Genomic DNA, 26,942 nt, shown 5'->3' with positions numbered 1-26,942 from the left:
ATAATCTTTTCCCATACTCTTTGGTTGCTTCCCCCATTCTACCATTATTTCTTTAGTCTTATCCAGACAGCTTCAACCAGCTTGCTCTCTCTCATTCTCCGTCTCTACCAGAAACAAAGAAATGCTTGATCACATCTTTTGGGTTGGATAAAATGAATATAGAAGGCTTAGGTGTACTCAGTATGCTCAAAACATTCAGTTCATGCCTCCTCACTAACTCGTCTATCATATGCACATAAGAACAAGATGAGGGAGAGAGTGGCATTGTGTTGAACCCTGCAGTAAAATGTCCTTGAAGCAGAAGATATATTGCCCAAAACCAGCCTTGTCTACACTACAAAGATTTGTCAATGCAAGTTGTTGCCTGATTTTAGGAGGTTAATATTATTATTTGGGATGATATGGATTATAGGCTCACCAGGTAATCTGATCAGAAGATAGTATAGTTCTTGTCCCAGAATTAGGCTACACAGGGTTGGGAAGGACCCATGGGATGTATGACAAGGACATGTATGACAAATATAGACTTAAAGACTTCTATTAAGGTAAATGGAATAGTAATCAAATGGTAAAATCAAGTTACAAAGGCAATAATGTTGTAGAAGTACATGTGGTGATATGTACAATAAAGCTTTTGATTAATATGCTCGCACCCTTGATAACGTGGTGGGAGGTGCGGAACTTAGGTGACGCCGAAGAGCTAAAGAAGCTAACTTAGAGTTGTACTTAATTATAAGTTTAAGTTAATTAGTTAAGAACTAACAGTCTAATAGACTAGTAAACAAAGAACTAAGACCGAAGAAGCTTTGAAGCTCAGAAGCTTAGAAAACTGAAGCCTCCTTCAGTTGGTATAGTGGGTCTTATAGACCTTAAGCACTTGAGCCCTCTTTCTGTGTCCATACTTAGTTGCCTCACCCACAAAATGTTAGGGTACACTTACTCCGTAGGCTGGTACATTTGTATGTATTGATGACCTATACATACATATTAATGACATTGGCTCATTCTCACATGTTATTTCTGTCCTAATAGGTTATTCTGGTTATTTCCTTGTGTACCTGTTAAGTTTAAAGAGGGTATGAACTTAGGAAGCCCCCTATGCTACCCTGCTTCAACGCATCCTATATCTATCTGTGTTAAATGTTAGTTATATATGGACCTTATGGTTTAGCTCATCACCACCTATTTAAGTGAAAGGTCCCAATCATATGTACACTAACTTTGCCTTAGCTTAAAATATAGGATGTGGCCTGTAGGTTCCTTGCATTACAGCCAAAACATACTCTAATATAAACCTATTATAATAAAACGAATAATCAAACCCATAAAAAACCTATAAGAAAAGATATATAGGCAAGCAAGCAGGCCAGCCCTATAAGGCTACATATGTGAACAATCAAAAACCTGTATAATTACATCGCTTGTCTATTTTCACACAATGCTTTTCTGTCAGCAGAGTGCGTCCAGGGTTGGTGCTCTAGCATTGACAGAGAGAGCAGTGCACTGTGGATAGCTATCCCACTGTGCTACTTGCCACCTTCTATAGCTAAGGGTTGTGGGAAGGCAGAATAGATTGCAGTGCATCATGGGTGCTGGCTTAACATCCCATGATACAGTTTTTTCCATCCCATCATTCCACGGGCTTCTGACTGCACTTCAGGGCATTTTTCAATGATCCCAGTTTACTGTGCGCCCACCGTCTCTGTGTGGACGGATGAATCCTGCGCTGCTGTCTACTGTTGTGGTCAGTGTTATGAACACATCATGGCTAGTTATGTAGTATATTATGAGCACCCAATCTGAACAGGAAGCAGAGGTGCCTGATCTTCTGTGTGCCATGGAAAAAAACAACACCAGATTACTTTTGGCATTCACGGAGCAGCTGAACACGGTGGAACATTGCTTTTGGGCTCACAAAACAAGCACTGAGTTGTGGGATCACATCATTATACAGGTCTGGGATGATCAATAACTGCAGAACTTTTGGATACGGAAAGCCACCTTCCTGGAACTGTGTTCGGAGCTTGCTCCAACTGCAGCGCAAGGATACCAAAATGAGAGCTGCCCTCTTGGAGAAGGGCATGGCGATCGCTGCATGGAATTTGGCAATTCCATACTGCTACCAGTTGGTCATCAGCTTGAAGTCAGGAAGTCCACTGTTGGGGCTGCATTAACACAAGTGTGCAGAGCCATTAATCATATTCTGCTGTGAAGAACTGTGACTCTAGCAATGTGCGTGAAATAGTGGATGGCTTTGTGGCAATGGGATTCCCTAACTGCGACGGGGCGATAGATGGCACGCATATCTCAATTTTGGCCCCGCGCCATCTTGCAATGGAGTACATCAATAGAAAGAGGTACTTCTCTATGGTATTGCACATGCATGTGGATCACTGTGGCCGTTACACTGACATCAGAGCAGGATAGTCAGTGACGGTTCATGACGAATGCATCTTCAGGAATACCATACAGAAAGCTGCAAGTAGGGACTTCCTTTTGACCAGAAGATTCCAACTGGGGATGTTGAAATGTCCATCCTTGTAGACCCAGTGTACCCCTTACTCCCATGACTCATGACGCCTTACACAGGAAACCTCGACAGGAGCGCTTCAACCATAGGCTGAGGAGGTACAGAATAATCATAGAATGTTCCTTTGGGAGATTAAAAGCACACTGGCACTGCCTTTATCACAGATTAGACATAAATGAGGAAAATATTACCATGGTCATAGCAGCCGGTTGCGTGCTCCATAATATTTGTGAGGCTAAGTGTAAAGAGTTTCAATTGGGGTGGAGTGTGGATCATCTGGTAGCTGATTTTTAGCAGCCAGAACGAGGGCTATTAGAGGGGCAAAACGGAGTTATTTGAATCAGGAAGGCTTTGAGACACCATTTTGACAATGAGCTCCAGTAATATGTCTCTCTGTACAGCACTCTGCCATGCTTTATTTGCCGCCTTGTATGAAAATTTTGATGATTCCTTACCATGATTTGTACTCAGCAAATAATCAAATTGCCACTGTGTATTCATTCCATTAGCATCCACTGTGTGTAGGAGACAAATAAAGGTTGGTTATCTTTCAGAGAGTATGTTTTTATTAAATACCAATTAACACACACACAAGGCTTGGTGGAAAGGGAGATAACAATGAAGGGCAGTGTCTGCTCTTATAGCTGTGTGTAAGTCCAGCTATCATTTTGGAAGCTGTACAAAGGGGTGAAGTGAACGGGATACCAAGACAGGCCAGGAAGTTGCAAGCAATGCATAGGAGGAGTTTGGGGAGGGCATGGAAAGCAGTTCTTTTATCGGCTGCAGGGGGTACTGAGCACAGCCTGCAGCATGATTAGGGACTTCAACATTTCCATTTGCTTCTCCATCACTTTTATCATTCTCTCCTGGCCCATTAAAATTTGCTCCTGGCTTTCCTTTCTCTCCTGCCTGTCTATTTTATAATTTTCTTCTAAAATCTCTCTCTCTCTCTCTCTCTCTCTCTCTCTCTCCACACCCTGTGTTCTTGGTTTTCAGCCTTTGAGGATTGGCGCACCTCTCAAAACATGTCCTCCTTGGTCGCTTCCTTATCTGGCGGAGGCACTCTGCCAGTGTTTAGGGGATTCTCTTGAAAGCCACATCTGCAGAAGCACAAGAAACAATAAACAGAAGCATGATTGTTAGTGTGCACACAGTATCGAATCATAGTAAAATGCACCTTTTTTTAAAATACAAGTCAGTTCTTCTTCGAGTGATTGCTCCTATGCATTCCAGTTAGGTGTGCGCGCCGCGCGTGCACGGCTTCTCCGGGACATTTTTTACCCTAGCAACTCCGGCGGGCCGGCTGGCGCCCCCTGGAGTGGCGCCGCTATGGCGCCTGTTATATACTCCAGCCGGCCCGTCCGCTCCTCAGTTCCTTCTTACCGCCCGTGACGGCCAGTTGAAACTGTGGAGTGCTCTTGTCCTCCACTACCCTAGCTCTCGCTACTCTCGTTTGTATATATAGTTCGTTTATAGTTAGTATAGATAGTGGTTATAGTTAGTTACTTAGGTTTTAGAGTTAAGGTTAGGGGGGTTTCCCCTCCCTTTCCTCCCCCGGTGCGGGCTCATGCCCAAGGCACCGGGCTTTAAGCCCTGCGCTATTTGCCAGAGGCCTATGCCGGTTGGAGACCCACACGACGCCTGCCTTCGTTGCCTCGGCGAAAGTCACCGGACGGACAAGTGTGCGATCTGTTCCGCCTTCAAGCCGAGAACGCGTAAGGAGCGGGACTTTAGACTTAAGCAGCTCCTTATGGAGGCGTCGCTCCAGCCCACGGCACCAGCCGAGCCGGCACCGAGAGCCTCATCGGTGCAGAGCGCACCGGCGGCCCCGAGCCGCTCCGGCACCGCGGCCCCGCAGCCTCAGCCAGCGGCACCGAAGACCCGGCACCGCTCGCTCTCGCCTGCTAGAAAGCGCAAGCTAGCGAAGGCAATCGCTAAGTCTCGAGCTGAGGACTCAGCCAAGACAATTGTGCCACCCGCGACTCCCGCGGTGGCCGTGCGCAAGGCAGACGCCGAGCCGTTGACTCCGGCACCGCAAGGGCCGTCGAGTCCGGCACCGCCACGCTCCCCGGCACCGACTGCGGTTGAGCCAAGACGCCCGTCGACGCAGGAGGCATACTCCTCCGCGCGAGAGCTGATTCAGCTCATAGAGGCACCGAGCCCCCGGCACCGCCGGTGCGGGCTGTTGCGTCGGCAGGGAAGCCGGCGATGATGATCCGGCCGCCCTCCCCGGACCGACGGCACGGACGACGCTCCCGGTCACGCTCCCGGTCCCGACGCAGGTCGCCATCCCGCCGCTCCCGATCTCGGCACCGCTCGCCGTCGCGGTACCGTTCGCCATACCGCCGCCGGTCGCAGTCCCGGTACCGGTCGTCGTCCCGGTACCGGTCGCACTCCCGGCACCGATCCAGGTCCCGATCGCCGTCGCGTCGGCACCGCCGGAGGTCTCCGTCCCGGCACCGTTCTCGGCACCGAGACTCCCGCAGCCGCTCCCGGCACCGCAGATCCAGCTCCCAGTCGAGCTCCCAGTACCGTTCGAGCTCCCGGCACCGCGGTGACCGATGGTCCCGGCCACCGTCCCGGCACCGTGCGGACAGACACCGTTCCTCGGTGCCATCTGAGGATAGGCCACAGCCGTCGGCGGTTCAATCCGGCACCGCATCAGCACCTCCTTGGCCATCCCGCCCTGCATCCGTAGCTTCCGGCGCTGACAGCAACAGGCTACTGCCACCGACCCCGCACGCCCAACCTCAGGGGGCTCAACAGTGGGGCTACTGGGTTCCCTGGGCCCAGTACGAAACGCAGGGCGTTTCGTTTCCCCCAAAAGACTCGGGATCCGAGCGCAAAGTCCCCGAGGCGACGGTTAGCCGCCCGCCCCCGTCACCTCCACGCGAGTCCTCCGTGCAGCCCGACCCGACCGAGGCACAGTCAGCAGCCCCTGCGACGGAGGTTATTGTGCAGGCCTTGTCCTCATCATCATCTCCGGACGAGGCGGTGGCCGGGGCTTCAGCTAAGGATCCGCCGCCCATTGACCTAAAGGCCCACCAGGACCTACTTCGCCGGGTGGCGACGGCCATGGATCTCCCGGTCGCGGAGGTCCAGGAGGATGAGGACCCAATTACCAATGTGGTTGGCGCAGACACTCCCGTGCGCGTGGCATTGCCGTTTGTCAAAACGATCCAAAAGAACGCCACCACACTATGGCAAACGCCCGCGTCCATCCCTCCCACGGCCCGAGGGGTTGAACGTAAATACTCAGTCCCCCCCACAGGCTATGAGTACCTTTACACTCACCCGACCCCGGATTCGTTGGTCGTCCAATCTGTCAACGACCGCGAAAGACATGGTCAACCTGCCCCCGCGCCTAAATCCAAGGACGCTTGGCGCATGGACCTGCTAGGCCGCAAGGTCTACTCGGCGGGCAGCCTGCAGATGCGCATCGCCAACCAAATGGTCCTCCTCGCCAGGTATGTCTACGACATCATGACATCCCTGGCGAAATTTACAGAGCTCCTGCCGACAACCGCCTGCCAGGAGTTCTCGGCGATGCTGGACGAAGGGAAGAAGTCTTCTCGGTCTTCCATCACGGCCGCCCTTGACGCAGCGGACTCGGGTGCTCGAACAATAGCCTCAGGAGTGACGATGCGGCGCATCTCCTGGCTGCAATCCTCCACTCTGCCACCGGAGGTGCAGTACACGCTGCAGGACCTGCCGTTTGAAGCACAGGGTCTCTTTTCGGAAAAGACCGATTCCCGTATTCAGACCCTAAAAGACGGGCGCATCGCCATCCGCACCCTTGGCATGCACACGCCGGCTCCGCAGCGCAGGTCCTTCCGGCAGCAACCGTCCCGGTCCTTCCCGCAACAGCGTTACCGTCCGTATACTCCCAGGCGTCCGGCCCAAAATCGCCGCCGTCCGTCTGGTAACAGACGGAACCAGGGCCAGGCCTCCTCCAAGGGCCCTCAGGGGTCCAAGCAGGCCTTTTGATGGGACGCCCGAGGACGGCCCATCACTCTCCCCATCGGATCCTCCCCATTTGTTTTGCAACCGCCTCTCCCATTTCTTTTCGGCGTGGTCCCAAATAACGGACAACTGGGTGCTTCGAACAGTCCAGTCGGGATACCGCCTTCAATTTGTTTCGCCCCCACCCTCCCACCCACCCTCTCTGTCCCTCTTCGGGGACCCCTCTCACGAGCAATTCCTCTTACAAGAGGTCCAGACTCTGTTGAGCGTGGGTGCCATAGAGGCAGTGCCTCAAGACAGGCGGGGCAGGGGATTCTATTCCCGATATTTTCTCATCCCCAAAACGAAAGGAGGGCTGCGTCCTATCCTGGACCTTCGCGAGCTGAACAAATACCTGCTCAAGCCCAAGTTTCGCATGGTCACCCTGGGGACCATCATTCCCTCTCTGGATCCGGGAGACTGGTTTGCCGCCCTCGACATGAAAGACGCCTACTTCCATGTCGCGATCTATCCTCCTCATCGGCGTTACCTCCGGTTTGTGGTCAACGACGCACACTACCAGTTCACCGTGTTACCATTCGGACTCTCCACCGCACCGAGGGTGTTTACCAAATGCATGGCGGTGGTAGCCGCAGCCCTCCGCCGTCGTCAGGTACACGTTTACCCGTATCTCGACGACTGGCTAATTCGCGGACAGTCCCAACAGCGGGTAATGAGTCAGTTGGCAGACATACTATCCCTATTTCGACGCCTCGGCCTGCTTATCAATGCCGAGAAGTCCACCTTGACTCCATCACAGCGGGTGGAGTTCATTGGAGCGGTTCTCGACTCCTCGTTGGGCCGCGCCTGCCTACCGCATTCTCGGCACCTGACAATGGTCTCCCTCATCCGGGACCTCGGCAACTTCCCGACCACGACGGTGCGGTCATGCCTCCGCCTCTTGGGCCACATGGCATCGTGTACGTACGTTACCGCGTACGCCCGACTCCACCTCCGCCCGTTCCAATCTTGGCTTGCGTCGGTGTACCGCCCGAATCGCAACCCCATCGACATGGTGGTCACCGTCACCAAGCCGACCCTCGAGTCCCTCCGCTGGTGGCTCGACCCGGAGGTCGTGTGTGCCGGAGTCCCGTTCCACCCTCCTCGCCCGTCCGTCACGTTGACCACGGACGCCTCGGCGCTCGGTTGGGGAGCTCACCTGGGCGACCTTCACACCCAAGGCCTCTGGTTGCCCCAGGAGCTCGCTCTCCACATCAATGTACGCGAGCTGCGAGCGATCCGCTTCGCCTGTCACACCTTCCGGTCCCACCTGCAAGGCCGCTGTGTGACAGTGTTCACGGACAATACAACAGCGATGTTCTACGTGAACAAGCAGGGCGGAGCCCGCTCCTCCCCCCTCTGCAAAGAAGCGATGCTCCTGTGGGACTTCTGCGTGACCCACTCCATTCACCTGGAAGCGTCCTTTCTTCCGGGAGTGCAGAATACGCTGGCCGACCATCTCAGCAGGTCGTTCCTCTCCCACGAGTGGTCTCTCCGTCCCGACGTCGTGCACACAATCTTCCAGAGGTGGGGGTTTCCCCAAGTAGACCTATTCGCGTCCAAGGAGAACAGGAAGTCCCACCTGTTCTGCTCGTTCCGGGCTCACTCGCCGGGCTCCCTGTCGGACGCCTTCCTGTATTCCTGGAAGACTCGCCTCCTCTACGCCTTCCCTCCGTTCCCGCTCGTACACCAAGTGCTCCAGAAGCTTCGGAGGGATCGCGCCACCGTCATACTGGTGGCTCCGGCCTGGCCGAGGCAACATTGGTACACCCTGCTGCTCGAGCTCTCCGTTCGAGATCCCATCCCCCTTCCGTTGTGGCCGGACCTCATCACCCAGGACTTCGGCAGACTCCGCCATCCGAACCTGCAGTCCCTCCATCTTACAGCCTGGTACCTGCGTGGTTGACCCACGCAGAGAGGGACTGTTAGGCGGCGGTACAGCAAGTCCTGCTGGAGAGCAGAAAGCCTTCCACTCGCTCCACCTATCTGGTGAAATGGAAGCGGTTCGCGCTCTGGTGTGACCAGCGAGGCCTCAATCCGTTCGTGGTCCCTGTCCCTACCATCCTGGACTACCTCTGGTACCTTAAGGAGCAAGGTCTTCCGGTCTCCTTGAGAGTTCACCTGGCAGCAGTGTCCGCCTTTCGTCCATCCGTGGAAGGTCGGTCCATCTTTTCCAACCAGATGGTTTCCCGCTTCCTTAAAGGCCTCGACCGCTTGTACCTGCCGGTGCAGCGTCCTGCCCCGACCTGGGATTTGAACCTCGTCCTGGCCAAGCTGATGGGTCCCCCCTTCGAGCCCTTGGCCACGTGCTCCCTGCTCTACCTCTCCTGGAAGACTGCCTTCCTCGGCGCCATTACATCGGCGAGACGAGTCTCTGAGCTCCGTGCTCTAACGGTGGGTCCACCATACACCGTCTTCCACGGGGACAAGGTGCAGCTTCGACCACATCCGGCCTTCCTCCCTAAGGTGGTGTCGGCCTTCCACCTCAACCAGGAGATCTTCCTCCCGGTCTTCTTCCCGAAGCCGCATGCCTCGCCTCGGGAGCAACAGCTTCACACCCTCGACGTCCGCAGGGCCCTCGCGTTCTACATCGAGCGGACGAAGCCCTTCCGGCGCTCGCCCCAACTCTTTGTAGCAGTCGCCGACCGCATGAAGGGCGAGCCGGTCTCCTCACAACGGATTTTCTCCTGGGTTACGCAATGCATCCGAACATGCTACGAGCTTGCTCGCGTGCCACCATGCCGCCTCACCGCTCACTCCACGAGAGCGCAAGCCTCGTCAGCCGCCTTCCTGGCCCATGTCCCCATCCAGGACATCTGTAGAGCGGCCACCTGGTCTTCTGTCCACACCTTCGCCTCCCACTACGCGTTGGTGCAGCAGTCAAGAGACGACGCAGCCTTCGGCTCTGCGGTATTACACTCCGCCACGTCTCACTCCGACCCCACCGCCTAGGTAAGGCTTGGGAATCACCTAACTGGAATGCATAGGAGCAATCACTCGAAGAAAAGACGGTTACTCACCGTAGTAACTGTTGTTCTTCGAGATGTGTTGCTCCTATCCATTCCAGACCCGCCCTCCTTCCCCACTGTCGGAGTAGCCGGCAAGAAGGAACTGAGGAGCGGACGGGCCGGCTGGAGTATATAACAGGCGCCATAACGGCGCCACTCCAGGGGGCGCCAGCCGGCCCGCCGGAGTTGCTAGGGTAAAAAATGTTCCGGAGAAGCCATGTACGCGCGGCGCGCACACCTAACTGGAATGGATAGGAGCAACACATCTCGAAGAACAACAGTTACTACGGTGAGTAACCGTCTTTTTCTCACTGTCCCTTGGCAAGCACACAGCTCGGCGAACACCCTAAACATGGTGAGTTAGGCCTGGGGAGTGCTCAAGATGGGGCAGAAGATCTCAGATTTTTTTTAAGGGGATCACTGCAGGCAACTAAGGACAATGTTGTAAATTCTGCCACCATTTTCCACTGGTGAGGGTCATGGAAGCTGATATCTCACTCCTAAGGGTAAGCAAGGATGCAAGTTGTGTCTCCTGCATGTGTGCGGCTTCAGACCAGGTCCCTATACTGCTCACCTGTGTCCTGGTTTGATCCTTGCACAAGTGATTGCCAATTGGCACTGGAAAGTTTCCTGCAACGGGGAAAGGAACAAAGCAGCTCTGCCAAAGAACCTTCAACAGAGGATTGGCACATGCCTCCAGAAAGTTTCCTAGAGATCTTTCTGGAGGATTCTTGTGAAATCTTGGTGTGCATTAACATGCTGTTCCACTGCACAGCTTAGCTACACCGGGGAATGTGAAGTACACTCAAACACAGCTAGTCTTTACATTTCTGTCCCATCATCCACGTCTAGAATATACAAAGCAAAGGACAGCTCTACCTCATTAACTGTGCAACTCAAAAAGATCACTTACCACAGCTCTCCTCTCCTGAATCTTATGCACCAGAGACGACTGCTGGGACTGACTAGACTCCTCTGGAGTGGAAAAGAGGTCCTGACTTGCCACACCACCAAATGACCCTGACGTGCTCCACATCATCCTCCAACTCGACCTCCTTGTCCACAACTTCGTCCTTGGGGTTGAGTCCGCTGTCTCCAGCCCCACCAAAGTATCCACTGGGCTCTTGGCAATGTAGGTGAAGTCGCCACTGAGGATGGTGTCCAGCTCCTTATAGAAGTGGCAGATCTTCAGTGCAGCACCAGAGTGATGGTTTGACTACCTTGCCTTCTGGTATGCCTGCCTCAGCTCCTTTATCTTCACATGGCACTGATGTGTGTCCCATTCATAGGCCTTATTCAACATGCCATGAGAAATCTGACTGTAGGTTTTGAAGATCCTATGCTTGGAGCTGAGCTGGGACTTGACAGCTTTCTCTCCCCACAGTGCTAGCAGATCCAAGAACTCAGGTGTGCTTGAAGCAGGTGAGTGTTTGCTGCATGGAACTGCCATGTTCACCTGGGAAGATGCAATGTGAGCTGTCCACACTGAGCAAACAAGAAGTAGCATTTCAAAAATTCACAGGCCTTAAAAGGGGGAGAGGTAGAAGCCTATGTACCTGGGTGCAGGGCAGCGAAGTTCGAACTGCTGATCAAAGTGGTCAGGATGGGCATTGAGACAACTCCTGGAGGCCATTTGCAGTGACATAGCCAAGCGCAGTGTCTACACTGACACTTTGTATATACAACTTTTGCCACAAAAAGCTCTGTCTCTTGTCGAGGTTGTTTTGTTTTTTTTTGTCAGCAAAGCAGGAGAGTTTTGCCGGTGAAAGCATTGTAGTGTGTACATCACCACTGCTTTGTCAATAAAAGCTGACTTTTGTCAACAAAACTCTGTAGTGTAGACCAGGCCTAATCCCCAAGATTTCTTTTGAGAGAAAATAACATAATCACCAAAAGACAAGTACAATCTACTTCCACAATCACCAGATGAGTAAAAGCCTCATGATTATGATGGAGTGAATAATTAATTTGTTTTATTGTTGTTTGGGGACTGAACCAAAAATCTGAGGGCATGGGGAAAAAACAACTACCTTGGTTTGTTTCTAAACCAAAACTGATTTATTTATTTTAGTTCTTCTTCGAATGATTGCTCATAAGCATTCCAGTTAGGTGTGCGCGCACCGCGTGCACGTTCGTCGGAAGATTTTTTTACCCTAGCAACACTTGGTGGGTCAGCTGGGTGCCCCCTGGAGTGGTCCCGCTATAGCGCCGAATATATACCCCTGCCGACCCATCCGCTCCTCAGTTCCTTCTTACCGCCCGTGTCGGTCATTGGAACAGTGGAGCATGGCTTAGCTGACCTCCACTTCCCTAGCTATTCGTAGTTTCTCTCGTTAATTCTTGTATATATAGTTCAGATTTATATAGTTGTCGTTAACTTTATTTATTTGTAGTATAGTTAGTGTATATAGTTCACAGGGGTTCGGGGATTATCCCCTTCCCTGCACCCAGTGCCGGGTACTATGCCCAGTTCACAGGGTTTCAAACCGTGCTCGGCTGGCCACAAGCCGATGCCGGCAAGAGATCCTCTCCTAAGTGCCTCGGGGAATCTCACTTAACAGATAAGTGCCGCATTTGTAAGGCCTTTAAGCCAAGAACAATAGGGGAGCAAGACTTTCGTCTCAAGCAGCTCCTGAGGGAGGCAGCTCTTACTCCTCCGCTCTCGGCACCGAGCGCTGGTCAGTCTTCAAGAAGCGCTCCCTCGGCACCGGATCGCCGGTACCGCCAAGGCCTCTTGGCACCGGCCATCGCCGGCACCGACGTCCGCTCGGCACGGATCCCTCTTCTGGAGGATGAAGAGGCACAAGACTCCTGCTGCGTCCAAGCCGCCTGCTCCGCAGCCTGAGCGCTATACTAAGTTGGACCGCCCGGCACCGATACCTGCCGTGGCACCGACAATATCGGCACCATCGACTCCGGCCACGCAAGAGCCGTCGAGTCCGGTGCCGGAAAGCTCCCCGGTGCGAGCCGTGGTTGAGCTCACTATTCCCTCCACGCGGGAGACATTTCCACGTCGAGGGAGTTGATTGCAATGACAGCGCCTGCGCTGCCTCAACCCCCAGCACTGCTGGTGCGGGTTATATAGTCGATCGGCAAGCCTGCCTTGATCAGACCACCCTGCGTCGGCACTGCAGAGCGGCACCCTTCACGATCGCGGTCTCGCAGATGTTCTCAGTCCCGTCGCCAATCCAGGTGCCGATGCCGCTCACAGTCCCGGCGCCGTTCTCCATTTCGGTACCGGTCGTACTCGCGGCACCGATCAGCGTCCCGTTCGCTGGCCGGGTACATTCGGCGCCGATCCAGCTCCCGGCACCGCTCCAGGCACTGGACTCCCGTCGCCACTCCCGACGTTGAGCCACGAGATCTCGGTCTACCTCCCGCCACCGCTCCAGTTGCAGGTCCCGTTCTCGCTCCCGGTACCGGCATGGCTCCCGGTACCGATCCCCGGTGCCGCGTCAAGCGACGTCAGCTAGAGAGGGAGACTCTGCCCAGGGCTTTTTAGCTCCATGGCCATCCAGATATGCATCAGTGTCGTCCTGCGCAGGCAGTTTATACGCGCAGGACTGTGATTCGGATGTGCACACCAGAGTCTTCCAAGTGCCCCAGGCCCAGGACCCTGACCCCATCAGTGGTCACCCTGTACATCTTGGGCGTGCCATCAGGCCAAAGGCCTACCTGTGATCCCATCTCGTTCTGTTCCGTCAGAGCACCGGGTGCCAGAGGCGATAGTTAGCCGCCCCCCTCCGACCGGTATGGAGGAAGCCCCGGTTCAGCCACCGGACTCCCACATCCCACCGGATCAGGAGATCATCCAGGAGCGCGAGCCCACACAGGACCCGCTTGTCCCCGGCCTTTCTTCTTCCCCTCCCCAGATGAGGCGGTGGCAGGAGCCTACTCCTCGGGCCCTCCTCTAATCGACTTGGGGGCCCATCAGGACCTCCTGAGACGGGTGGCACTCAATATGAATCTCCAAGTGGAGGAAGTCTCGGAGATACGGGATCCAGTTGTAGACATTCTGTCGGCTGACGCCCCCACTAGAGTGGCCCTACCGTTCATTCCGACGATCAATGCCAATGCGGATGCTATCTGACAGTCTCAAGCTACTATCCCGCCCGCGGGCAGGGGAGTCGAATGCACGTACATGGTATCCTCCAGGGGCTACGGGTACCTATATGTACATCTTCCCCCCTGCTCCCTTGTCGTCCAGTCCGTCAATGAGACGGAATGCCATGGTCAGCTGGCACCAGCCCCTAAATCCAAGGAGGCTAGGTGAATGGACTTCCTGGGCCGTAAGATATACTCGGCAGGGGCCCTGCAACTTCGCGTAGCAAACCAGCAAGCCCTGCTTAGCCGCTACTATGGGCAGCGGTGGGCAAATTTACGGAGTCGGTTCCTCAGAACTCCCGTCAAGAGTTTGCTGCCCTCCAGGAAAAAGGGAAGAAGGTGGCGAGAGCTTCCCTCCAGGCCTCGTTGGATGTAGCTGACTCCGCAGCCATGACTCTGGCCTCGGGTGTTCCCACGAGGCGCATTTCATGGCTCCAGTTATCGAGCCTTCCCTCGCAGCTGCTGCACACTATACAGGACTTGCCTTCAATGGCAAAGGCCTGTTCTCCAAAAAAAAACAAAAAAAACAAAACACAAAAAAAACCTGACCCTAGGCTGCAAAGCCTAAAGGACAGCAAGGTCACTATGCGCTCCCTCTCGGCACGCACACGCCGATGACTCAGCGCCGACCTTTCCGCTCACTGCCCTTACTCTGCGCCTAGACAAAAACAGGACTTTGCCAGCAGGCGTCGCTGAGGCAGTCATAGGCGTCAGTCGACCCCAAAGGGGCCAGAATCAGGGTCCTTCTAACCACCAATGGTGCAAAAGCCTATCCATCCCCGTCCCTCTTAGGGACCCCTCTCACGAGCAATTCCTCTTGCAAGAGGGGCGGATGCTCTTCACCATCGGAGCTAAAGAGGAGGTACCAAAGGACGAAAGGGACAAAGGGTTCTACTCCCACTAATTCCTAATCCCCAAGGCGAAGGGAGGTCTCAGACCTATCCTAGACCTGCGGGAACTCAACAAGTTCATGATACACCTGAAGTTCCGCATGGTATCCATGGGGACCGTCATCCCATCCTTGGATCCCGGAGACTGGTATGCCGCCCTCGATATGAAGGGCGCGTATTTTCACGTCGCCATTTATCCTCCACACAGAAGGTACCTCCGGTTCGTGGCCAACCGTCATTTCCAGTTTACGGTCCTCCCGGTTGGCCTCTATACAGCCCCAAGTGTATTCAAAGTGCATGGCTGTAGTTGCCGCCTCTCTCCGCCACCGTCGGCTACACGTTCTCCATATCTAAATGATTGGCTCATTCGAGGGACCACCGGGGCACAAGTTACCAGTCATGTGGGCGTTGACAAGGACCTATTCCTGCGTCTAGGCCTGATGATCCATACACAGAAATCCATTCTGATTCCCACACAGGGAATATAATTCATTCGGGCCATCCTGGACTCCAGTCTCGCCAGAGCCTGCTTACCTCAGCCTCGGTTTCACGCGATGGTAACAATTATACAAGGTCTACAGACCTTTCCGACAACTTTGGCTCGCACTTGCCTAGGTTTCCTGGGTCACATGGCTGCCTGCACGTTCGTAACCAAACATGCCAGGCTTCGCCTCCGTCCACTTCAATCATGGCTCACCTCGGTGTACCACCCAGGCAGAGACAGCATAGTCATGGTCGCTTCGATCCCCCTGAGCGTCCTAGGCTCCCCCGACTGGGGATCGACGCCCTCCCTGGTGTGTGCAGGGATGCTGTTCCATCCACCTCACCCCTCGGTGTCCCTCATGACGGACGCCCCATCTCTCGGCTGGGGGGCTCACCTGGGTCAGTTTCGCACTCAAGGCCTTCGGTCGGCTCAAGAGCTGGCCTTGCACACCAATGTCCGGGAGCTGAGAGCAGTCTGCCTTGTGTACCAGGCGTTTCAGCAGCACCTGCAAGGCCGTTGTGTCTCGGTGTTCACAGACAACACAACAGCCATGTGTTACATAAACAAGCACGGAGGAGCACGGTCCTCCCCCCTTTGCAGGGAACTATCCAACTCCAGGACTTCTGCACAGCCCAATCGATAGACCTGGTAGCGTCCTTTCTCCACAGCAGATCCTTCCTGTCTCTCAAGTGGTCGATTTCTCCGGACGTTATCCATTCCATTTTCTGGAAGTGGGGCTTTCCCCGCATAGACCTCTTCACTCTCACGAGAACAGAAAGAGAGAAGTTCTGCTCATTCCAAGGCCTCTCCCCGGGCTCGATCTTGGAGGCTTTTCTGATGCCGTGGACGAGCTGTCTGCTGTACGCTTTTCCACAGTTCCCGCTGGTTCACAGGGTCCTGCTAAAACTCCGCAGGGACAGAGCGCACCTGATCATGATCACTCCAGCGTGACCCAGACAGCACTGGTACACCATGTTGCTAGATCTGTCGGTAGCCAACCCGATTCCCCTGCCTCTTTTCCCAGACCTCATAACGCAGGATCACGGCAAACTTCACCACCCAGACCTGCAATCCCTGCACCTCACAGCATGGCTGCTGCGTGGCTAAACCGATCCGAGTCACGTTGTTCTGCCTCGGTTCTACAGGATTCTCCTGGGTGGTAGGAAACCTTCCACTCCGTTAACGTATCTGGCCAAGTGGAAGCGTTTCTCCTGCTGCTACGAAACGCACAATGTTTCTCTCACTGAGGCTCCGATCCATTCCATCTTGGACTACCTCTGGTCTCTCAAACAGCAGCACCTGGCGGTGTCATCATTGAGGGTACACTTGGCAGCCATCTCTACCTTCCACCCAGGGGAGAGTGGCCGCACCATATTCTCACACCCTGTGGTTTCTAGGTTCCTCAAGGGCTTGGAGCGTTTATACCCCCAAGTTTGCCGCCCCGCCAAAACCTGGGTCTTCAACCTGGTTCTAACCAGTCTTATGACTGCCCCATTCGAGCCACTGACAACATGCTCGCTGATATACCTGTCCTGAAAGACAGTTTTTCCTTGTAGCCTTTGCATCGGCCAGACGAGTCTCCGAGCTTCAGGCTCTCACGGTGGACCCACGGTATACTGTGTTTCTCAAGGGCACAGTGCAGTTGTGACCACGTCCGGTCTTCCTCCCCAAGGTGCTGTCGACCTTTCATATCAACCAGGATATCTTCTTTCCGAAGCTACACTCATCGCGAGGGGAGCACATTTGCCCTCCCTAGACGTCCGTAGGGCGCTCACATTCTATCTCGAGCGAACAAAGCCCTTTCGTAACGCCCCAACTCCTCGTTGTACTGGCAGACCAGACAAAGGGCCTACCTGTCTCCTTCCAGAGGATTTCATCTTGGGTGACATCGTGCATCCGCACCTCCTGTGATTTGGCCCATGTTCTATCGAGCCACCTTACTGCACATTCCACCAGGGCTCAGGCTTCTTCTGCTGCCTTCCTGGCTCACTTACCCTTCCAGGGGATATGTCGTGCAACTACCTGATCCTCGGTCCACACTTTTGCCTCATTGGTTCAACAGTCCAGAGATGATGCAGCCTTTGGCTCAGCAGTTTTGCATTCTGCAACATCTCACTCCGACCCCACCGCCTACGTAAGGCTTGGGAATTACCTAACTGGAATGCATATGAGCAATCACTCGAAGAAGAAAAGATGGTTACTCACCGTTGTAACTGTTGTTCTTCGAGATGTGTTGCTCATATCCATTCCAGACCCGCCCTCCTTCCCCACTGTCGGAGTAGCCAGCAAGAAGGAACTGAGGAGCGGCGCCACTCCAGGGGGCACCCAGCCGACCCACCGAGTGTTGCTAGGGTAAAAAAATCTTCTGATGAACGTGCACGTGGCGCGCGCACACCTAACTGGAATGCATATGAGCAACACATCTCGAAGAACAACAGTTACAACGGTGAGTAACCGTCTTTTTTTCTTGCTGAAATTGAAAAAATCAAAAATGTTTTGGTTTGAACAAAACATTTAATTTAACCCAAAATTAATTTTTTTCAGTGGGTCGTTTCAGGTTGGTTTTTGGTGTGTTTTACCTTAGCTTTGTTTTTAAATTAGCTACATTTTGAAACAAAACATTAAGAATTTGTCACTGAAACTTTTGCCAAATAGAACCTGAATTTGTGATTAGTTTTGGTGCTCTGAAAAATTCATTTTTCAGCAAATTATATATTCACAATTTTTTTTTGCCAATTCTACTCATGATCAGTGGTGTTAAAGGCAGTTGAGAGATCTGATGACATCAGCATGGACAGCTAATTTTTATCCATCATCAGTATATCAGCAGGTGGCATCACCAAACCAGTCTGAGCCTTTCATCTTTAGGTCACTAGTTGGAGTTCATTGCAGGTCAGTAAAATTGAGAAGTCCATTACTGTCAGCTGGCTGAGTGATTTATTTATTGCAACTGGAGTTTCAGTCAAATTTTTAGACAGATGTCCACATCATAGAAACCACGGCATAAGTAGAGCTATGGACAGTCTCAGCAAAGGAACGATGGATTAATTGTGCCCTCTTGCTCTCAGTGGTACTTGAGGGGCAGGGTTGAAGCACATTGTCTAGGTGTTTGGGGAAGTTTGGATCACTGCTGCTTATGCTGAACCTCTTCTACGCATAAGCAGAGGGCTTTATTCTCCATGAATATCAACCCTCAACATTTCATCGCCAGTATATATTTATTTAATTAGTTTTAATTAACAAATTAAACGTTCTCCAATTACATTTTCATTTTTAAAAAGTTTTCTTTCCCACTTTGGGGATTCCCCCCATCCCCCAAAAGGTCTGGGATTATTTCTAGGGTTCAAAAACTGTTTCCTGCCCTCGCTCCTTTATAGTGAGCGACAAACATCAGTGGTACTTCTGCTGTCTGGGTGAGGTTCATATTTCTGCGAAGTGCAGCATCCGCCGCTCTTTTCCTCCCAGAGTTCATGAGGGTCAGGAACTGAGACTCAGAAAACATCTCATGGAGAAGGCAATGAGGCCCCAGTGAGATCTGGGCCGGAGACTATCCCATCACTGTCACCAGGCTGGTAGTGCACTGCTGAGCATGAGCTCAGGAACAGAGGATAAGACTGTTACACCCAAGAAGAAGCAACGGTCACATTCACAGACATAAGGACAAGGCATCTTCATCTAAAACTGCTCCTAAAGAGAGAGGATCGCTCCCCGACCCTATCAGAATCAGGAGAGCATATGAGCACTAAGACCTTAGTCATGAGTAAATCCTCTCAACAGGAGCAGGAGGCATTCAGAGGTATGAATCCAGTGATTCTGATGTCAGCTCCAATGGTGAATCATAGAATCTCAGGGTTGGAAGGGACCTCAGGAGGTCATCTAGTCCAACCCCCTGCTCAAAGCAGGACCAAACCCAACTAAATCATCCCAGCCAGGGCTTTGTCAAGCCTGACCTTAAAAACCTCTAAGGAAGGAGATTCCACTACCTCCCTAGGTAACCCATTCCAGTTCTTCACCACCCTACTAGTGAAAAAGTTTTTCCTAATATCCAGCCTAAACCTCCCCCTCTGCAACTTGAGACCATTACTCCTTGTTCTGTCATCTTCTACCACTGAGAACAGTCTAGATCCATCCTCTTTGGAACCCTCTTTCAGGTAGTTGAAAGCAGCTATCAAATTCCCCCTCATCCCCCCCCCCCCCCTGAAGGCTTGGGATAAACAGCTCCTGGTGTTCCCATCTATTTCTAGTGCCAATGTGATACTAGTAGCAACCCTGACCTGGAGGGAGCCAACTGCCCCAGTGGCCAGGGAAGCTCCAGTTCTGACCGCTCCACCAATGGACTCTTCTCATATCTCATGATGATCAGAGACCTGCATCCCCCCAGAGGAGATATTGGTCTTTTCTGTCTGCATTCAACCCTCCGATTGAGACATTCCAGGACATTAATACACCAAAAGAAAGGAATTTCCCAATGAGGCACAGTCATTCTCCTATCCCACCTCCCAGTCTTGAGGCGCAACCAACAGTACCATCAGTTCTGCCAGATATAAGGGATCCGGCTTTCTCTTTAAATGAGTCTGAGGCCCCTGCAGGAGTGTCTTCAGCATCAGACAGAGGTGGTATGAGACAGGAGCCCCAGAAGATCAGGGTTCCAACCTCCAACCAAATACACTTAGCCAAGAGAGAGGTGGTACCCTATGCCAAGAGGTCCATCTCCACTAGTTAATCCATTCTAGTGACACCTAGGATTCATGCAGGAGTTCTATTTGCCATCGCCTGGACATCCACAGCCAACCCCACTGGAATATTTGAAAGGGGAAGGTGAGTCAAGTCCAACAGTTCTGGGAGCAGTCTCATCATCTTCACTGAATGAGGTGGTTATTCAGTCTTCTCTGTCCCTTCCAGATGACTTGAAACAGTATCAAGAGCTCATGGATAGGGTGGCTGCAGAACTACAGATTCAGCTTGAGGAAGTCCAGGAGCCTCACCACAGTTTATTAGACATGCTGCAGTCTTCCAGTCCCAGTTGAGTGGCCCTCCCTATCAGCGAGGCCATCATGATGTTATGCTTATACAAAGTACACGAGATCTTTTATAGGGGAGAAGGCAACACGCCAAATTTATTGAGAATACAGCAGTTAGCATATGCTTTTCAGTCTCTCTCTTTCTCCTTCTCTCTCTCTCTCTCTCTCCTTCCAGTCAATGTTTAAAGTTACCAGTCCAGAGTCTGGATCAATCTAGTGGCCAGCCAGATCGGGAGCCGGGCTCTGTCGGTCACAATCCGATGCTCCTGGAGTTGTGGCAAGACGAACCCAAAGCCCAATGGCAAAACACCCTGTTCTTATAGTCCTTTTTCTCTGTTCAAGTTTGTGAATTTTGCTGTGTCAGTTTGACTGGTTACTCCTTAATTGGTGTTATCCTCTGACGTAAACATTCCAAAGCACCCCCGAGAGGGTTATCCTGTCCTGGTTTTGATTTAATCAATTGTGTTGTCTTTAGGGGTGCTAGTCTCCACCTCAGGGTCATCAATCTGCCTTCCCTCAGTCATGGATGCGCATTGATGGTTCTCTGGCGTCAATAAGTCTCGTTAAGTCTCTTCACTCCTCCTCCCTTGACCATCTGGCTCCAACAATGGCCTTCACACCTTATCTTTTCCTGATGCATACACCCTTATTCACACAAACAGTCTTTTACAGAGACCTTCAAAGGTATACAAACAGCAGTGTTTTATATTGAGAAGAAAGGCATTGTAAATTAAACTTTACTAAATTTGTGGTCAAAACAGTTCACATTGTGGCCTGGGCCTTCAGTATTCCTCCAATCTAATTAGCAGACACAATACAAGGTCCTGTCTTACTTGCTAAACCTTTAAACAAAGAAATGACCAGAGGGCCTAGTTTGTTATGCATATAGGAAACAAGACCCCATCTTTTATGATACAACTTATCCTAAAACAAAGGGTGCATAATCAGTCATAAGGACTGTTCTGGTCTGTTCCTGCCTTAATGTCAGTACAGACACTGACAGTCTGTCAGATGCGTTTCTACCAGTGCCTCAAAGAGTCATTCCTTTCTGCTATTCAAAAAGGGTGGCTGGCAGGATGAACTCAAGACATACATTAATACATATAATACATACTGCATTATGACCTTTAATACAAACGTAAAATCCTACCCCTACAATGGACCTGGTAAAGAGGGTTTGGTGCACACCTGCTTCTTGTGCTCCCACCCCTAAGAGGGTTGAGAAGCACTACATTGTTCCATCCAAGGGGAGAGCATTTTTGTTCTCACCCATTGCCTAATTCTTTGGTGTAAGCAGCTACAGAGTGGTCCAAACAACACACCAAAAGTCTGCTCCTGCTGATAGGTGAGACAAGCAGCTCAGCCTTCTAGGGAAAATGGTCTTCTCTTCCACCTCTCTTGAATTCAGATCTCAAATTATTAGGCATTCTTGGCCAAATATGATTTTACTAATTATAAGAAGGTTTTGGAATTCAAGGACAAGCTCCTTTAGGAGGATAGACCCTGCTTCCAGGCCTTAGTGGATGAGGGGAGATTGGTAGCCAAAATTTCCCTCCAAGACATGGTGGATGTGGCAGATACTATATCTAGGGGATGTCTACAGACATGCTTATAAAGAGTGACTTGAGGTTACAATCCTCAGGTTTCCCTAGAGAGATGCAGAGTACCATCCAAGATCTGCCCTTCAATACACCAACCTAATCCATGACAAAATGAATGAGTCTATCCACTCCCTCAAAGACTCGAGGACAGCACTTCATTCGTTGGGCATTTATACCCCTGCCTCTAAGAGAAAACACCATAGATTGGGGCATAGGCTAAGAGCACCACCTCAGCAGTTTTACCACCAGCATCCTCAGGCCACCATGCAAGAGACAGTGTTTGTAGACCCAGGAACCCAGCCTCTGCAACATCCACCACCATATTATACTCTAAACCCTGAGCAAAGAGTTTCTTTCAATGGGACTGTTGAGACCCACATTTCTTTATGGATTCTGCTTCATTCCCTTTCTCTGATATTTGGAAGTCACTTTATCCAATTTGCCAAAAACTGGAGGGCCTTAACTAAAGACAAATGTGTATTAGATTATTCATGGCAAGTATCTGATCAAGTTTCTGGTACCTCTTACCACAAACTCCCCTCGCAGTTTTTTTTCAGGGACCACTCTCACAATGAGATTCTTCAACAGCAGGTAAATTCCCTTCTCCTAAGAGGTGCCCTAGGAAGGGTTCTACCTCAACATCAAAGAAAAGGATTCTGTTCCCGTTACTTCATCCCTAATAAGAATGGGGGATGGAGGCCAGTTCTCGATATGAGACAGCTGAACAGGTTCATTCAAAAACTAAAATTTCACATGATATCCTTGGCATCAATAATTTTCTTGTTGGAGAACACACGGATCGCTGCTCTTGATATGAAAGATGCATATTTTCTCACAAACATCAAGCCAGCCCACTGGAGGTTTCTCTTCGATCAAGAGCTTTACCAATTCAGAGTCCTCTTTATTGGTCTAGCAAGGGTCTTTACAACAGTTTTTTCAGTAGTGTCAGCTTCGATGAGAAGAGAGGGATTTATAGTCTTCCTTTACCTCAACAACTGGCTTCTGATGGGCAGTTCTTACAGGACAGTCCAGTGAGCAACCAGTGTTCTGCTCAGTCTTCTGCCTTCCCGGGATATCTGTCAATCATGAAAAATCCACATTGACCGCCATGAGGTTCATACATTTTATAGGGTGAAGTTGAATTTGACTACAGAAAGAGCGTATCTACCACTTGAGAGGTTTCATGCCATTAACACACTCATGAATCAGGTCACTGTCAGACCTGGGACGTCAGTCAAAACTTGCCTTTCACTCCTTGGCCTCATGCACACATGACATCATTCGTCACGCTTTATCTTAGCTGCCTACAAGCCTGGCTTCTCTCTCTGTACTCACCAGAGAAGTTCAAAATAAACAGCAAAGTGACAGTTCTGCCCAAAGTTTGACTCTCATCCAGAGAACAAAACTGGAGAAGATTTATCTGGAATTGATGTATCAGCCATCATGTAACCTTGTCAGCAGCATATTTATCAGAGGTGCAAAACTCCTTAGACTGCCTAAGCAGGCATTTTTCTGTAAATCAGGAATGGGCGATACATAATTTGGTTCTCGATGATGCCTTCTCCCAATAGGGCACACTAGCCTGGGACCTTTTCGCCTTGTGGGAAAACAGGTAACTTCCTTGGCATTGCTCCACAGCTTCCCTGAGCAAAGGCTCAATGGGAGATGTCCTGTTGGTGTCATGGAAGGGTTGCCTGGGGTATGCCTTCCCTCCCATCCCACTGATACCACAAGTTCTATGGAAGATCAACCGGGGCAGAGCTTGAGTCAGCCTGATTGCACCCAACTGGCCGAGGCAGTTCTTATTACGGATCTGTTGAAGCTCTCAGTTCATGTTGCTGGACCTTCTAACACAGCACAAGGGTAGGTACAAGCACGTCAATCCAGGACCGCTGCAATTCAAGGCCTGATATTTGAATGGGTATCAGAAATAGAGCACTCACGTTCTAAAAGGGTGCAATACATCCTTAACCAAAGCAGAAAAGTCTCTACAAGGAGCTGTTACTCAGCAAAATGGAAATGTTTCTCCACTTGGGCTCACCAATGCAGCTGTCTCCAGAATCCACCAGGATCCCTATCATCTTAGAGCAGGGGTCGGCAGCCTTTCAGAAGTGATGTGCCAAGTCTTCATTTATTCACTCTAATTTAAGGTTTTGCATGCCAGTAATACATTTTAACGTTTTTAGAAGGTCTCTTTCTATAAGTCTATAATATATAACTAAACTGTTGTTGTATGTAAAGTAAATAAGGTTTTTAAAATGTTTAAGAAGCTTAATTTAAAATTAAATTAAAATGCAGAGCCCCCTGGACTGGTGGCCAGGACCCGGGCAGTGGGAGTGCCAGTGAAAATCAACTCACATGCCGCCTTCAGCATGTGTGCCATAGATTGCATACCCCTGTCTTAGAGTATCTACTTACCCTTAAATCTTTGGGTCTCACACTCAGTTCTCTGCAAGTGTATTTAGCAGCGATCAGCACTTTCCATCCTCCTGTGGATTACGGTACAATATTCACTCACGCTGTCACATTTAGATTTCTGAAGAGAATTCTCAGATCCTTTACACTATTTGTGAAGTTCACATCTCAGTGGGACCTCAATTTTATATTATCATTGTTCGCTAAACCCCCCTTTGAGCCTCCAGCCATATGGTCTATGGCCCATCTGTCCATGAAGGTGGCCTTTCTAATAGCCACAGTGTCAGCCAGAAGAATCAGTGAGCTGGGAGCGCTCATGGTGTCATATACTACATTCTATAAAGAAAAGGTGTGATTACAACTCCGCCCTAGATTCATTCCTAAAGTAGTTTCCGAGTTTCATGTGAGTCAGGTAACCCACTTATAGGTATTTTTCCCACATGCCTCAGATGAAGAGAGATGGACAGATTCTAGATGTGTGAAGGGCTCGAACTTCTATCTGCAATGATCAAAAGATGTTAGAAGACACTTTAAAGCATTTGTTTCCATAGCAGAGTGATCAAGGGGTCTAGCTGTATTGGCACAGAGACTTTCAAAATGGATATCAGCTAGTTGTTACCAACTAATAGGTAATAAGGTAATAATTGGAGATATACCAATCTCCTAGAACTGGAAGGGACCTTGAAAGGTCATTGAGTCCAGCCCCCTGCCTTCACTAGCAGGACCAATTTTTGCCCCAGATCCCTAAGTGGCCTCCTCAAGGATTGAACTCACAACCCTGGGTTTAGCAGGCCAATGCTCAAACCACTGAGCTATCCCTCAGCTCATCACGCACGCTCTCTCTCTCTCTCTCTCTCTCTCTCTCTCTCTCTCTCTCTCTCTCTCTTTTAGAGGGCAAGCTACTTAGACTGCATAGCTGAGAGACTTACCTCTCTTAGATGTATAGGGCAGCTACTTGGAACTCTGCATACCATCACAAGATATTACATTCTGTTCCAGTTGTCAACTGTGTATATAGCTGTGGGGACAGCAGTGCTACAGTCAGCCATCACTTCGGTGTCCTCGTACCCACCCCCTGTTGACTGTTGCTTGTTAATCTCCCACATGTGGAATACACATAGGGACCTTAATTTGAAGAAGAAATGGAGGTTACTTATCTGTAATTGTGGACATTCTTTGAGGTATGTGGTCCCTATCTGTATTCCAGTACACATCCGCAATCCCCTCTGCTGTGGATTGTTTGAACAGTGGTAAGGTTGGGAAACTGGAGAGGCATTGGCCCACGCAATCTTTTATGTCCTTGGTTCGGTGCATGAGGAGAGCTATGGTGCATGTGTGGGCCCATGGACTCTATTTGCAAAATATTCTGAGCTCAGGCTCATGGTGCACATGCGTATCCCACCTGTGAAACACAGATAGGGCCCACACGTCTCAAAGAACCTCCAGTTACAGGTAAGTAACCTCCGTTTTTGTGCTGCAACCTAAAGAATGTTCAGTATGTTATCTAACATTTGAGATAGACTGACTCTTTAGAAAGGAGTAATTATTTCTCTGTTTTGTATTTGCAAGTGATTGGATATGTTTCTTCTGTGTGTTATACTACTTGTCTGCTAAAGCCATTTCATTCTTCATTCATTCTAAAGGGATGTTCCAAGAGCTGAAATATATTGTGCAGAGTGTAACATTTAATCACTTTCATCAGTGGCTTCAGTTTATTTTTACTTGGCTCTTCAACCCTCAGCTATCTACTAACCGTCAAGTACCAAATCAGAAAGGGAAGGCCAAGTGACACCTCCAAGGCATTAAGCTGATAGTACTGTCATTAGATGAAACACTTCCTACATATAATATAAGCGCAGCCCCAGTCAGCACTTATTGTGTCTGCATCACAGCTAAAGTAATGCTGAATTTCCCTATGCTTTAGAGGAATGCAGGGGAATTGTGGACTGAGAATTAAAGACATTGGAGATGTCAGCCTCTCATTTATCTTTAAATAAATGTTTCATTTCAGTCTGCTTCTAAAGTTTCTGAAACTGTTTGCCAAACCACCTCTTTTCAGGTCTCCTGCAAGCGCAGAATCTCTTAACGCAACTACCTCAGCAAAGCCAAGCCAACCTCCTGCAGTCTCAGCCAAGCATCACCCTCACCTCACAGGTCAGTTTTCCTCCTGCAGCTTTTCAGCAGTTCTTTGAGGGACTCAAACTAATGTGCAAGAGGGGCACATACATGTTTGTTGCAAGAATGAACATTAAGCTACTTAGTCTTCTAACTTTTCTAGATGACTACAATCCAACAGAAGTGCCAGCTGCAGTGATAGTTATCTGCATATTAAGGCTGCATAATAGTTTCCCTTCAGATTTCCCTGTTTTCATTCACTCATAATTTACCAAAACTTTTACTCTTTGGACTGAAATTTTCCATGCTTGGCCTTTTCCTAAAGGTGGAAGTTTTTAGTAGTTTGAACAAAAATGGTTGAGTCAATTTTGAGTACAAGTAGAGTGGTGGAACAATACCCTTTTCCCATTATATTAAACATTTTTGCAACCTTGTTTTTAATAGATTTAAAACCTAAAGGGCTGTACATTGATATTTGGCATGGAAATAGCCCTCAGTGAGTAAAAGTGCCTTTAATTGTTCTAGTGAAAAGTATTTTTGATTTGACTAAATTATAAGACTGAAGACTTCATGTTATATAGTTAGAATAATTTTTGTGTATACTTTACACAGCTAAAAGAGGCTATACTATTCAGGAGTGTGCAGTTAATTTAGCTGCTTACTTAGCAGATGTGTGGGGTTTAAGACAACATGTCCATAGGAACATTAGCATCAATGCCTCCACTTCTTTATAAGCTTCTCAGAGTTCCTAAAACTTACAGGAAAAGGGTTG

At 50.3% G+C, this 26,942-nt stretch overlaps 1 protein-coding gene across 2 annotated transcripts in view; it reads left to right on the top strand.

Annotated features, from left to right (window-relative positions):
• The window catches only part of POU2F1 (POU class 2 homeobox 1), a 235,728-nt gene that overhangs the window by 152,055 nt on the left and 56,731 nt on the right, over positions 1–26,942 (top strand). For both annotated transcript variants that reach the window (XM_045001982.1, XM_045001981.1), the window contains exon 8: positions 26,115–26,209. In XM_045001982.1, coding sequence (XP_044857917.1) covers positions 26,115–26,209 — 95 coding nt within the window. The remainder of the gene's footprint in view (positions 1–26,114; positions 26,210–26,942) is intronic.

This window comes from Mauremys mutica, chromosome 1 (genome assembly GCF_020497125.1).
Source record: "Mauremys mutica isolate MM-2020 ecotype Southern chromosome 1, ASM2049712v1, whole genome shotgun sequence".
NCBI lineage: Eukaryota > Metazoa > Chordata > Testudines > Geoemydidae > Mauremys > Mauremys mutica.
The sequence above is the reverse complement of the archived record's forward strand: the minus strand, read 5'-3'. Positions and strand labels throughout refer to the sequence as shown.